This window comes from Gymnodraco acuticeps, unplaced genomic scaffold (assembly GCF_902827175.1).
Source record: "Gymnodraco acuticeps unplaced genomic scaffold, fGymAcu1.1, whole genome shotgun sequence".
Lineage (NCBI taxonomy): Eukaryota > Metazoa > Chordata > Actinopteri > Perciformes > Bathydraconidae > Gymnodraco > Gymnodraco acuticeps.
The window spans coordinates 96126-111680 of NW_022992041.1; the positions used below are offsets into that span (position 1 = coordinate 96126).

A 15555-nucleotide genomic window follows, 5' to 3' on the forward strand; every position below is an offset into this window, starting at 1 on the left:
GTACTTTGTCAGGCTTAATATTTATCTGTAGATACAAATGTCACTGTGTGTGCTGTGTGCTCTGCATGTGTGACCATTAAAGAATCAGAATCAGAATACCTTTATTAGTTCCACAGAGGGGAAATGTGCAGCGTTACAGCAGGAAAGAGCCACAGACAGCTTAGTGTTGCATATCTTACATGCGTTAAAAAAGTACTAAGTTAGAATAAAATAAACAATATGCTAAAAAAGTACTAAGTTATAATATATGAAACAATATGCTAAAAAAAAGATAAAAAGTTACATAATTTTCAAAAATACAGATCAAAAACAAAACGGCATATATATTGATTTAGTGGCCAGGTATAAATTACACAGTTATTAATGGCATATATATATATTGCACAAAGTTGGTTTGTATTTAGCAGCAAGGGGTGTTATAGTCTGTGTTGTGTGTGTAGGAGGGTCTACAAGGGGCAGTGCTGGTTGTAAAGTCTGACCGCTGCAGGAAGGAAGGACCTGCGGTTTCAAGAGGGTTTCATCCCTCCATATTCTTCTTAAAGCTTTTTTCTTATTCAAAATAAGACCTTAACCTAAAGTACTCTTTAATGTTTAAATTAAGCCTTATTAGTTTGTCTGTTTTGCACATCCTCCTATTAATATCTAATAATAAAATAATACAATTCAATAACGTGCTTTGACCACCCTTTCTATCAGCTCTGCACGGTTATGGTGTAAATACAGCCTATCTACCAATTGGATCAAATATAAAAGTCACCCGAATTAGTGTTGATACTGCAAGGAGACGTATTGTGTGAAAATAAATGTAAGATGTTGTTTAATTGCTTATATATTTATGATCCACGTCACGTTTTCAGTGCCTCATGTTTGTCTAGAAGTCTTCTCATCAGGGCTCTATAAATAGAGCAGATATGTAATATTTAATGCAGCCGAACCGTGTATTACAATGCCGTTATGTGATGACTTTCAAAGAGAAAAGCAAGCACACTCGGAATAAAGTATTATTGTATTTTTAAAAAATGTTTTCAGATTTCACATCACATAAACACCAAATCCCAGCATGCATTGCGGATAACCATCCAATCATCGAGCTGAGGATCTTGCCTACGTCGCTTTCCGGTTTCGTTTAATGACCGATGTATTTTGTTATACACACATTCCTTCACATTTACATTTTAATGTGCATTAAAGTATTTCGTGAGGCCTTCTAACATGTTTTTAAATATAACTACGGTTGTAGTTGAATAGTTTGTAAATTAACATGAACCGAAGCTGTTGCTTGGCAACTCAATCGCACAACGTCACGTCCGTTAATTCCACATCCACACGCATGGATTAACATCGATTTAATACATTAATGTAGCCTTTGTTTATGCTAAAAGAGGTGTCGACCAGCTGGGGCAACAAGAAAATCGCTGTAATCGAGTGTGACTATTAAAAAATAAATCATTACGTCGGGGTAGCATTTGCTTGGTATTTCCGGTTATTTCTCCACTGGTTAACATGGGTTAACAATATCGTGTAGCTGTCACGCTTTTCACGTTTTGAAAAGACGAAACCGTGACATCTTCACGTCTCCCAGCAATGGTAAAGCGTCACATGTTCACGTCTCACCGTGATACCGGGTTGCTTTTATCCTGGATAAAGTGTTTAAGTCATGGATGTTTAAAGTTTAACTTCTTCATATTTGACTAGTATTAAAGTTCACTTTTCATTCAGGAAGTAAGATGCTGCGCTGTCAGTACGCTTCTCCATGTTTGTGATTGGTCGAATGCTCCAAATACCACCCCTTTCATGTGAACGCGCACCTAACTAGATAGGACACGGCTGGCTTGAGCGATCCACTTGATAACCAGCGTCGTAGTACAGTTTAACGACAGCGCGTATGTTTTGGATTAGGCCAACCGGCTAACTCAAACATATCCAGGTTAGGAAAATCCAGCTTCGTAGTACAGGCCTCTGATGCTATCATGTTCTAAACAAACCGAACAGTTAACCTTACAAGCAAACACAACAAGCTTGTAGATTGACACTTTGAATATTCTGGCTTACTGTAATTTATATAAACATATAATCAGTCTTACTTTCTTCAAACAGATGACCCTCATTGAATTCACACAAACACAATTTAAATAGCTCAATATATAGAGATAAAACACTGGAAACATGTACGTACAGTGTCACGCAGGCTGAATTGGAAGCTCTACGAAATAATATAGTATCTATTTATTTATTTATGATGCACTGGTAAAACCACCCACATGTAAGAAAAGACTGGTAACATTTGAAGGCACCTAAAACGTATCATCAGAAGTAGCAGGTGTTGAGTACAGGACAATTAACTGTGGTTAGCGTGGCATTTAAAAGCTGTAATAAAGGTTGAGAACAGGCGGATAAAAACAACATTTACGATTATTGCTTTGTTGCATCCACTCGACTTAGCCAATGAGGCCAGAGGACATTGGCACACCAGTCACAAGTAAAAAATCCAAACAGAGCCACAGACTCAGTTAATTAAAGGGGACCTATTGTCAGGATCCGGGAATATTAGGACTCAAATGCAGTTAAAAAGGGAAGCGGGTTCCAAAACAAAAGCGAGCTGTATTCAAACAAAGCTGTTGGCATGAAAAAACAAGACAAAAACCGTGAATCATAAACAGGTAGCATGAGGTAAGTGAAAACATGGAGAGTGAGAAAATACAACGAACCGACATGGAGCACAGGGGAAGACAAGACTAAATACACAGAAGGGTAATCACAGGACAAGACACAGCAGGGCAGGGGAGGCAGAAACACAAGGGCAACAGGTGGACACAATGAGGCACAATCAGACACAGGAGGGCAAACACGGAAGACCAGACACAGGGAGAACAGAATTTCAAATCATGACACCTATCCTGCAAAATGCACTTGTTTATGTCTTTTATACATAAATATGTGTCCCCGGTGTGTCAGGGAACTCACAAAGTGTCAGAAAACAAAACCCTCTCTCTTTCTCTCCGTACCCAAATCTCTAAAAACGGGGGTACAACGAAGCTCATCCAGATTTGCGTGAAATGTGGACGCACAGCACTATCAGAAACGTTGCTATCAGAAACAATGCCCGACGTGTTTTGGAAGTAATATGGTCTTTGTTTACATTAGCAAGCCTCGCTAACACTCAGACCTAACCTGTACTGGAGAGAGTATGTGTAAAAAAGCAGGAAATAAAAAAAGGAACTCAACTTGTGGTAAACCTGCAAGAGAAAAAGCATTTGAACTACTGTTTCAGAAATACTGTTTCAGAAATAATCCTTGATGTGGTTTGGAACATGATATGGCGTTTAATCACGGCAGCGTTTAGCTGTATCTCGTAGAATTCTGAGCAGGCACAAGCTCCCCCTCCTCTTTTTTCTTTCAAGCTAAGGACCCCGAACCTGCAGTTCTCTAACAGGACTGGAATAGACGGATATGAGGGATGTCTAAAATGCATTATCTGTTTGATATTTTGAGCATAACACATCATAGACATGTTTTTTATATATTTTTATATATCTGAGACCCATAATATATGCCCAAAAATTGCATGATAGGAGACCTTTAAAGCGAACCAGTGCCCTTAGGTTATGTCAACCTAAAGCATCTTATTGGCTTTCCTAAAGTTTTACTACTTTCTGTTCCAATGTTTTTCACAATATTATAAGCAAACAAAACAAAGTGCAAGAAACAGACCCTGAACACAAACTCAAGACAGGAAATAAAGCAACACACAGAATAATTAAGACAGTTGAAACAGTTATCTTCTGTATTACTTTTTATTTTTGAATTAACTGTGAATATGGGTGGCCTATTAATGTGGATTCAACCATCCTTCAACCATCCTATTTATGATAATGTTTTCTTTGATGTGTAGTTCTCAGAGATCCGATGTGGTCTAGATACTTCTGTATTTTTTTGTTAGCGCCTCTAGCAACTTGGTTCCACAAGCAGCACGGGGAGCTGTAAGGGAGACATGCTGGATCAAAAGGAGCTTACTCATGTCCTTCTCCCAACTGTACAAAAAAAACATATGCTTACAACTTTAGTAGGTTACCATTATTGTTGAAGCACAAATGGACAAAATTGTCTGTAGTCTCATTTATCTATTTGTTAACAACCAGCTTTTAAAAAGCTTCAAAAGTAGTTTTAGACATGACTTGATAGGACAAGCACAGATGTATAAATAACATTACATTACATGTCACTTGTTAGGCGCTTTTACCCGAAGCGACTTACATAATCAATACTGTGGGCAATCCCCACAGGAGCAATTTGGGGTGAAGTGTCTTGCCCAGGGACACTGCAGTGGGGATTGAACCAGAACTCCTCTTATCTGAGGATCAGTGCACTGGGCCACAGCCTCCATATATATACACTGTATTAACAATATTTTATTCACGAATTCCATGTAGCTGCTTCAGTTTCATTATCGAATAAATATCACATGTACCAACGCAAGACCACTGTGAAACATTGAACACTAAATGAAAAGGCTCTCTAACTGCCACTGCTTGCACTCAATATAAGAGGATTTTTTCCTTTGGGTCCTGCCTGCTTCACTCAACCCTGACAGTATGGTTCTGATGAGCAGGTGGCACCTTGTGTAGTAGCCTCTGCAAAAACTGTATATAGGTGTGTGTGAATAGGAACATGTCTGCTTTTTTTGTAAAGCTCTTTGAGTGGTAGCTAAAGCTTTAAAAGTGCTATATAAATGCCGTCCATATACAGTACATATACAGAGCAGGGTCAAAGCAAATGTATCTGCTGAATGTGCTGACATGCTACAAGTATAATGCAGCACATTCAGAGTATACTGCAAGTATGGAGAAATAGTTGTATCTAACTTTCAAGCCATTAAATTCAATTCCAAGTACTTATTTAAAGGTTACATGATTGGTGGTTAGGGTTAGGTTCCATCTTCTAATTTACTGTATATTCCAGGCAAAGCAATTAGTACGGAGCCCCCTAGGGGACATGGAGAAGAAAAATAATAATAATTTGAACAAAAACAAAAACAAAATGTTTTGCTAGATCTCGCAAAACCCCTTTGCGAGATCTCGCAATACTTTTCATTTAGTACTTCCTGGTCAGTTCGGCTGCTACGGCAACACAGAAACCACAACAATGGAGTGGTTAATCGATTTTACTTTGAGCTTGGCCTTAAATATAAAGATATAACATCAGTGCTCGGGTTTCACACATAGACTGTATATATAAAAGGGTTTCACATAAGTGAAGACACCTCAAGAAAACACTCAGAGCGAGGGGACATGCACGTTTCGTTTCGCGGATCAATAACTCATGAACACAACGTTGTAAAAATACAAACAACATGACTTTACAATCATAGCAAGGTAGACAACGAGCTACAGTCGTTTTTATCAGAACAGTTCGATACGCGCCGTCATCCGAGCTAAACATCAAGAATTGGTCACAATCCGCAGCTGGAGGAGGAAGAGGAGTGCTTAGGGACCGTTTACAAATTGCAATGGGGTTTTGCGAGATCTCGCAAAAGTATTGCGAGATCTCGCAAAACCCCTTTGCGAGATCTCGCAAAAGTATTGCGAGATCTCGCAAAGGGGTTTTGCGATATCTCGCAAAGGTTTTGCGATATCTCGCAAAACATTTTTATTTTTATTTATTTAAAGGGGGCTCCGTAAATTAGCCTGTTAAAGGTGGGGTAGGTAAGTTTGAGAAACCGGCTCGAGATACACTTTTTGTTATATTCCATGGAATGCTCTTAACATCCCGATAGCAATGAATATCTTAAGTGCTTTGAAAAAAAATCCATTAAAAAATGTCATCTGTGGAAGCCGTAGTACTGTAAAAAGCACGACCAATCATTTTAGCTGGCCCGGCTAAAATAACTGGATGGCCTACCTGCCCGTCAGCTTTCCATCTGTGCACAAACTTATCTCGTGCCCTCATTGGTCATGTGCACGTTCGTGTGTTGGAGGGGCTTTGTAAGGAAGTGGCAGATTTTTTCCGGTTGTGTATTTTTAAATTCTAGCGCACTCGAGCTGGTTTCTCCAAAATTACCTACCCCACCTTTAACATTCAAGGTACCGTCTCTTGAAAATAACCTCCAATGGACATCTTGTACTTTATATTGTACTATTTTACCAGTGGCAGAAATATATTTTCTTTCTTCTTAAAAGAAAAAAAAAACATGGTTTTATTGTATTGGCAGATTCAAACTGCAACAAGAGCAAGTATTTTAACATCATCAGATGATATATTTTAATTTCATACTACATTTTCATTGTCTGTAGCACATTTCTAGTCGATAAATACTTGCCAGAAAATATGTGAACAAGACCAGCATTAATTTAAATAAATTCTATGATTGACAGAAATGCCTTCAATACACTATTAATGAACATTTAAAGATACATGTTGACATGTATTGTGTCCTGGGGTTATCTTTTGATTGTGCACCATTTTCAGTTTGTTTTGCAGTGTGGAAAAACCGTCACATGCGCACCGTGACCAACTACTTCATAGTGAACCTTTCCTTTGCCGATGTCTTGGTCACCATCATCTGCCTCCCTGCGAGTCTCGTGGTCGACATCACAGAGACCTGGTTCTTTGGAAAAACTCTTTGCAAAGTTGTGCCTTATCTGCAGGTAAGAGGAACAACATTTTTTTCCCAAGATGTATTCCTACTGCACTGGGGAATTACTTAAATTCTCCCTGAATTTAAATCAACAGTCGCCTGGCTTTTCCATGCTGCAGTGCTGTATTACCTTAGAGGGGATCATCCCCAAGACGTGAAACTGTGCTGCTATCTTCTTTCGTAATACATTATGTTGTAAATCCAATTAAATATCTTGTTCCTGAAAGAAATGATAAAAACCGTAGAGGAAAGTGAGTTATGAATGAATGTTTATGTTTATGAATATTGAAATAACTGCAGCATAGTCTTCGGTTTGTATTTGCACTCAATTGAATATTGAATATTATATTTAGGGAATGGGTTAGGGCAGCATAAGCACAAAACCAAACCATACAAGGCATTATGTAATTATTGCAAGACTTGACTATAAAGATAATTAAACTCATATGAGATTTAGCAACATCTCTGCTTACTGTATGTGTGGCAGAAAAAAGTGCCCTGATCTCAATATTTGCTTTTTTAACTACACAAGAAGTGGGGATGTATCGCAACGTGTGAGTGGATATCAGGTTCTCTAATTTTGAAAAATATATAATGTTGAATCGCCATGAATGATGAGTATAGTGTGACCTGAGATTAGCTGCTGTCATATTTAAGTTGCCACTGATTCCCTGCTGGTTGCCGACAGCCACTCCCTGTGGTTTTGATGATGGCATCACACTCATTTCTCAGCCTTTCACATGAGCAGAAATTACACAGCTTCCATACCTAGCTCAACATACAATCTATTGGACGTGTGATAGGCAGGGAACAATTATCTGAGGATTTGTCCCCTGCTGTAGACAAGAGGCTCATCTCAATTGAATATTTCACCTCCTCCTTTCCCTCACTCGCATCCCTTCCTTGCGTCTTAGCTCCGCCTCCGTAAGATGCGAGCAAGAGACACGAGGAGGAGACGCGAGGACAGAGGAGTCCTCAGGTAGGCTATTAATTGGGATGTCCTCGTTCACTCAAACGTCACTTTCAAACGACGTCTGTTAATGACGTGTTACATTTGCACTGTATCCCCTCTCATCGGGCTTAACTGAAAAACCCCTTTGAACCGGCCCATTTGTTGTTAAATATTTATTTAAATCAATGAATCTTTCTCTTGCAGTCAAGGAATTCAATGTATGATGGTTGGTCCTGCTTTTGTGTTCCGTTTTGGTGTAAAATGTAGCCTACATTTAAATACAAATATAATTATAGTAATGTGAAAGCCTTTACTCTGAAAATGTGTGTCCTGTAGATCCCCACATTCACCACAAACCCACATTCAGGACTGTGAATTTTAAATAATTTAACTCCTGAATATCTTTAAACAAAACAATACAAATAATTGTTATTTATCAAGATCTAGCCATCTATGAAATAGCTTTCTTAATAGCTATGTTTTAGTGATCATTAAACATGACTTAAATTGTTAGTATAACCTTGAAATGAAGAAATGATTTGCACATAATAATTCCCTGTGTGCCGCTTTTCCACTCATTCTTCCAGTTCTCCGTTTTCCTGTGTTGAAATTGAAATCGACTAGCTGTGAAGGTGGGGGCGGGGCTTTTATACGCGAGTAGTGAAAACACTTCCGCGTAGTCTGCTCTCGTGTATCCCTCCATGGGGTCCTTCTCAGGTCGATTATTTTCATTTCCTCGGACCTCGGTATCACCGGAAGTTGATTTGTCTGCGCCATCTTGAGTAACGTCTCATGACGCTTATTTCTGTCGAAGGACAGAGGATCAAGGAGCGAGGAGCGATAATGGAGGAGCGATAATCGAGGAACCACCAGACCATCCTCCGATGAAATCCACAGATACTCGCCCCGCCCCCTTACTGTGTATCGCTCACTGATTGGACGATGCAATGCATGCACTGTTCTCATTCATAACACTCCGTTCGATGTCTCACTATGGGATGCGCCTCATCGCGGAGCAAACAGAAGCATCAATCTCATTACGCCAATCCTGATTGGCTGGAGATCTTGACGTCAGCGTCAGGGAAATCACCCCCTATAAGTAGCTTGCGCCACAACGCATGCGCCATTCAAAATAAGCACCTCTTCTCGCTTCACCATAGCAAGGAGGGCCGTCTGGTGAGACATCTCACTTCATGTTCTGAGAACTGGAGGTTACGTAAGTAACCTATAGTTCTCATTCATAACACTCCGTTCGATGTCTCACTATGGGAAATTGTAGCTCCCGTATTGCCAGACGAGCTTATCTCGAAAATCACCAAACCAACCAGAACTTAACAGGTAGAGCTCTGACTCAACCAGGTGCCCAGCACTGCTTGAGTCACACTGGGAGCAGAACGTCCAACCTGTTAGGAGGCAGACAAAAGTGAGCGGTTATGAATACAGAGTACTCCCCTTCGGTCTGTCTCTCAGTCCAAGGGTGTTTGTACGATGTACGGAAGCCGCGATAGCCCCGTTAAGACAACAGGGTATTCGCCTGGCGACCTACCTGGACGACTGGCTGCTTCTCGCACAGTCGGAGCAGGAGGCTGTTACGCAGACAAATGTCCTCGTAAAGCACCTGCTCAACCTTGGTTTCATAATAAACACAGAGAAGAGCATGTTGTGCCCCGCGCAGACTATACTCTTCCTGGGTTTACACCTGAACTCGGTGCCCTTTTCAGCTCGCTTGTCAGCGGATAGAGTGAAAGCTTTCAGAGCTTGTCTCGCTCTTTTCCGGCTGCGCAAACATGTTCTCTTCAGATCATGCCTGCGATTGCTGGGGCTCATGGCGTCAGCCATCCTGGTCGTACGACTGGGACGCTTACACATGAGGGAGTTTCAGCGCTGGGTGGCCGCCCTAAAACTAAACCCGTTAACACTAAACTATCACCCGAGAGTGATGGTTACTGTGAAATGCGTAATGGAACTGCGCCACTGGCTGCACCCGACTTTTCTAGTACGAGGTGTGCCTATGGGTGCTGTCCTTTCACGGAAAGTGGTCACCACGGACGCATGTCTGACAGGTTGGGGAGGTATTTATGAAGGTCGCCCGGTGAGGGGTCTCTGGAGCAGAGACTTCCAGCGGGCGCACATAAATTACCTGGAGCTTTTAGCGGTGTTTATCACCCTAAAACGCTTTCTGCCTTTCCTCAGGGGACATCACGTCCTCGTGAGGACAGACAATACGACCACAATATCGTATATTAACCGCCAAGGGGGGTTTGCGTTCTCTCCAGTTACACACACTGGCGCGCAAACTTATCCTATGGAGCGGTAGGCGTCTCCTCTCTCTGAGAGCGACGCACGTACCGGGAGTGAGGAACCTCGGGGCAGATCTACTGTCCAGAGGTATACCACTTTATGCAGACTGGACTCTACATCCAAGGATTGTGAGCCAGCTGTGGGTGCGTTACGGCAGAGCCGCGGTGGATCTGTTCGCATCGAAAGACAACGCTCAGTGTCAGCTGTTCTTTTCGATGCGCGATCTAAATGCACCGTTAGGCGTGGATGCACTCGCGCACAATTGGCCCCCGGGCCTTCTGTACGCGTTCCCACCCCTGGCTCTGATACCCCCAACTCTGGCCAGAGTGAGAGAGCAACGCCACACACTTATCCTGATAGCTCCGCACTGGCCAGCTATGTACTGGCTAGCGGAGATATATCAGCTGCTGTGTGGGCAGCCATGGCAGCTCCCACTACGCATACTGTCCCAAGCGGGGGGGGGCGATCTTTCACCCACACCCAGAGCGCTTGGCTCTATGGGCCTGGCCCGTGAGTGGTACAAATACAGTGTGACATGACGCTGACCCTGGCAGCTGCCAAGCGAGCCAGCGGCACTCATGCACTATCTGTACAGTTTTCATGCACCCAGTTTGCCCCAGGGCAAACAGAGTGTGGTTGAAGCCTGACCCTGCCTTTATCTTAAGGCGGTCGGTTCGGGTACCACATTTGACATTAAGGCATCCTCCCCGCCACTGTATTCCTCCGGGGAACAGCGGCCGGATTTGCCGTGTCCAGCCCGTGCTTCACGCACGTACAGGGACAGATCAAGGGTGCTTTGTCATAATGACCAACCCCTTGTGTCCTGGGCTAACCCTTATAAGGGCAAGCCTGTTACTAAGCAACGGCTCTCCCACTGGTCTGTGGAAGCAATTGCTTTGGGGCTCATACGAGTCAGACTTCGCAGGCACCCTCGGGTCCGCGAGCTCTTTCGACTCAGAGTCTGGCTGCATTCTGGACTCTGTCCAGGATGTCTCCCATCAAAGACATTGGTGCAGCGGCGAGCTGGTCCTCGCCGCTCACTTTTGTCTGCCTCCTAACAGGTTGGACGTTCTGCTCCCAGTGTGACTCAAGCAGTGCTGGGCACCTGGTTGAGTCAGAGCTCTACCTGTTAAGTTCTGGTTGGTTTGGTGATTTTCGAGATAAGCTCGTCTGGCAATACGGGAGCTACAATTTCCCATAGTGAGACATCGAACGGAGTGTTATGAATGAGAACTATAGGTTACTTACGTAACCTCCAGTTCTCAGAACATGAAGTGAGATGTCTCACCAGACGGCCCTCCTTGCTATGGTGAAGCGAGAAGAGGTGCTTATTTTGAATGGCGCATGCGTTGTGGCGCAAGCTACTTATAGGGGGTGATTTCCCTGATGCTGACGTCAAGATCTCCAGCCAATCAGGATTGGCGTAATGAGATTGATGCTTCTGTTTGCTCCGCGATGAGGCGCATCCCATAGTGAGACATCGAACGGAGTGTTACTCTAAGTAAGTAACCTATAGATCTGATGCTTCTTGACATGAGAGCAGTTTCCCAGCGGAGTGAAGAAGATACATGAAACTCACGAGAGTCACTCTTCAGTTTATACTGTGTTTTGTTTCAATTCATGTATCATTTAGTTTCAAATATGTGATATATCTGAACAACAAAGTGGTCAAAAAACGTTTTATTCATTTATTGGAAACATTTTCATGATCGCTTTTTTCGTTTATACATTTTAAGAATGGCGTTTATCTTTTTTGAGAATGAGTTCTTATTTCATTTAATGTATTTGGGTCTACAACAGATGATACAAATGTTTGTGTCAGTAAATGTGTACTAACAGAGGCGGGGGTGTTTGTGAAAAATAACGGGGACAGAGCTGGCTGCTGTCAGACGATCAGCTGTGCGGCATCATCACAAACGGACGTCGCTTCACGTCCGGAAGAAAGGACGTCCCATTGCTCTTAAAACTCATTTCCCTGCTACTCGTGGTTTCCTTGCGTCTCTCTATGCTTCCCTGGTGGGAGGGACTAAACGCAGGGAAACGACGCAAGTGAGGGACGCAAGGATTCCATTTAATCGACCTGAGAAGGACCCATGGTGTATCCTCCCTTTCGTCTCCTCCCTCACCCCTCACCCCTCACCCCTCACCCCTCCTCCCTCACCCCTCCTCGACTCCTCCGTGTGCGTTTCAAGTATTGGGACGTCCTTCAACATGGCGTGTCTTGATCGATTTCCGGGTCAAGTCCCGGAGGAGGGGAAGAGAGGAGTTGAGGAGGGGTATTGAGATTAACCTATAGGTTCCCTCATCTTTCTTTAGACCTTATTAAATGAAGGAAGTAAGTCATCAAAGGGGATTAAGTTCACCGTGACATCCTTGAGCTAAACATTTCAGAGAGATGGAGCTGACCGTTTATTTCCCACAGGACACAAACCAACCACCACGTTCCACATGTAATGTTCAACTCTGCATTTCACAAATCCATTATTGAAATCTGGCTTAATCTGGTATGATTTTTGCCTTTCAAAGGTTCCTTGCGAGCAAGGCATGTGTGTTTTTCAGACCGAGGCGAGAGAACACTGCTTTCTATCAAAGAGACAACTAAAAAGACGAAGAAAATTGTCTGTGACCCTTGCCTTTTCAGACTAACTAAACCCTTTCAAGTACTGCTCTCTGGGGCTTCACAGTGCATTTATAACCAAAATGCCATCATCTTTCTTACAAGACTAGCTTAATGTGTGCTTGACTTCTACAGAGGTTCAATCATGTATTGTGAAGCAAGTGCAGCAATTGTATTAGCCGAATACAAGTAATTGCTATTTTGATTCACCTAAAATATTTAATGAAAACATTTTTATAAAATCATTTCTCTTTAGTGCTAAATTTACCACCATTATGGTTACGCTGATACCACCAAAATTAATCCAGATACATCATGCTGTATTGCAAACAACGTTACGAAGAACATATTGCCATTCAGGGTTCTCAAAATCTGTATTATGGGACTTGCAGACTTGACAGATAAAAGCTGTCAATTTCAAATGCATGGACTAAAAGGCAAAGCTACACTTAAAGCAAATCTCTAGCAATTACATATTTGAAATTATGTTCCTGATTAATGCATCATATTTCCAGTAACTTCCCCAAAGTACATCAAATGAAGGCAGAAGTCTCATATGTCTCATTTGCAAACCATAATTTTAAAGCGACGTCTCTATCTAACTGGTGTTTCTTTTTCTTTTCTCCAGACCATCTCTGTTTCTGTATCAGTCCTAACACTGAGCTGCATTGCCCAGGACCGTTGGTATGCTATCTGCCACCCTCTGATGTTCAAGAGCACAGCCAAGAGGGCTCGCAAGAGTATTGTTGTCATCTGGGTTGTGTCGTGCATCATCATGATCCCTCAGGCTATAGTGATGGAGTGCAGCAGCCTGCTGCCAGAACTAACAAACAAGACCAGCCTGTTCACAGTGTGTGATGAACATTGGGGAGGTGAGTTTTCACAAATCCTCCTCAAACACTTGGAAATTGTGCCAAATTGCTCACTTGTTGCCAGAGCCATAAATTAATCTAAAACCAAATGAAATACCAAAAGGATGACTCCCACTCACATTTTCTTTTTGTTTTTCAAAGCGATTCTTAAGAGAGCATTATTTACTCCCTGTGCTGAAATAAGTATACGTGTCTGACACCATTTAGCTGCCCCTTTATGCTTTAATTACACTGAACAAAAATATAAACGCAACACTTTTGTTTTTGCTCCCATTTCTCATGAGATGAACTCAAAGATCTAAAACATTTTCTATATACACAAAATAACCATTTCTCTCAAATATTGTTCACAAATCTGAAAGAATCTGTGATAGTGAGCACTTCTCCTTTGCTGAGATAATCCTTCCCACCTCACAGGTGTGGCATATCAAGATGCTGATTAGACAGCATGATTATTGCACAGGTGTGCCTTAGGCTGGCCACAATAAGCTAGTGAATGAGCGCTTCCCCAGCCTATGCAGAGGTCTTCACTTTACCTGAATTTGTTCTGATTGATCGTATCTCAATGCATCTGTACACATTCACACCACCTGTACCTAGAGTTGTCCACTTTTGGTCAGATTATAAAAAGAAGCATTGCTTCTCTGAACAAGGCCTCAGACACCTCCAAACTGCTTCTAATCGGCTGTCAGATCCAGTATTTATTCAGGGCAGCTCACCTCCACTTTGTTACATTTTGCATAAATGACCTTTCAGACTACCTGTTGCCAGTGTCCTGCTGTCCGTCTGATTAGCAACCTTTCCTGCCTCAGTGCCTTTGTACGTTTAGCCTGATTTCACTGCCTGCCAGTTGCCAAATGTTCTTCTGTTTAATGACTTTCGTATTACGTAAATGCCTTTAACTCAACCAACCATGTGACTGTGTCTACATCTGGGACATGTTGCCAGCTACCAGACTTGTGCCAGCGGGAGATAAATGTATTCCCTCTTATCTTTGGCCAAGGAAGTGTCAGTTTAAATTAAAGTGATATCACTGTATCAGCTAGAAGTGTTTTATACAGATGTCATATTTTGTTATTGTCGAACAATGGTCTTGTCTGTGCAAACATGACAGTGGGAGCTGCCTTTTTTTGTTCGTTAGATTTTAGATTGAAGGTTTTCTTCTTATATGTTGATCCTCCATGCTTTGTATTTCTTCAAGAGCTCTTTAGTCTCATGGAGTCATCAATGTGTATAATAGGACTGACAAGTTTGCTCACAGTTATTATTAAGTGATGCCTCAGATGAACCAACTGTCAGACTTGCTGGGGCTTTTGACATATTTGCTGTTTAGTTTGAAACTAAGCTACTGCCTGTCTGCCTTTTTTCCCCTACTCCCCCCCCCCCCTACCCGACTTGTAAAGCGACCTTGGGTTTCCTGAAAGGCGCTATAAAAATATTATTTATTATTATTATTATTATTACTGACAGTCATACAGGTCTTAATAATCATACTACTGCTCTATGAAATGATATAGGACATATTGATGTGAAACACAGAGATAAGAGCTGTCTTTAACCATCACTGTGAAATAGAGCAAGCTTCTGGTGTGTGATTTTGACCTCAGAAGATAAAGTACTTCACACCTGAAATCGTCACACAGACAACGCCTGGTTGAGGACATTGTCCTTGATAGAGTCTCAAAAGTCCAGAACAAGTCACAGGAGACTGAAATGCCAAATGGAAAAAACTGGAAATAAAGTTTGATGCAAAAATATAAAGATTTAGCAAAGTAAAGCTGGTACACTTGTCACAAAGTTTCTTAGCCAAGTTACAATACGATACATAATGACTTGCTGTTATCAAGATAAGGCATATCCAGCTGCCTGAAGCAGTATTAAGAATGTTATGTATATATTTATTGTATATATACATGTCTGTGATTTATCTTTAATCTATAAGGCAAATGGTAAATCAGCACACACTGTATTTAATAGACTTTGACCTGACAGAGTCAATGTGATTTCCTTTATTATTTTCTTATGAATTTAATTTTACAATAAAGCTATGTTTAAATATGTCGAAATCGATGGACTTCACATTCAGAAATATGGAGAGATTTTGGGAGAGGGTTAACATTGAGAGCGTTTGAGCACATTTTAGAAAAGTTGTATCAAGGTCTGCTTCATCTTCTGAGTG

At 41.8% G+C, this 15555-nt stretch overlaps 1 protein-coding gene across 1 annotated transcript in view; it reads left to right on the forward strand.

The window, feature by feature from the left end:
- hcrtr2 (hypocretin (orexin) receptor 2) overlaps positions 1 to 15555 on the forward strand; it is a 32138-nt gene that overhangs the window by 13076 nt on the left and 3507 nt on the right. The window contains exons 2-3 of the mRNA XM_034201939.1: positions 6466 to 6644; positions 13133 to 13376. Of these exons, the coding sequence (XP_034057830.1) occupies positions 6466 to 6644; positions 13133 to 13376 (423 nt within the window). The remainder of the gene's footprint in view (positions 1 to 6465; positions 6645 to 13132; positions 13377 to 15555) is intronic.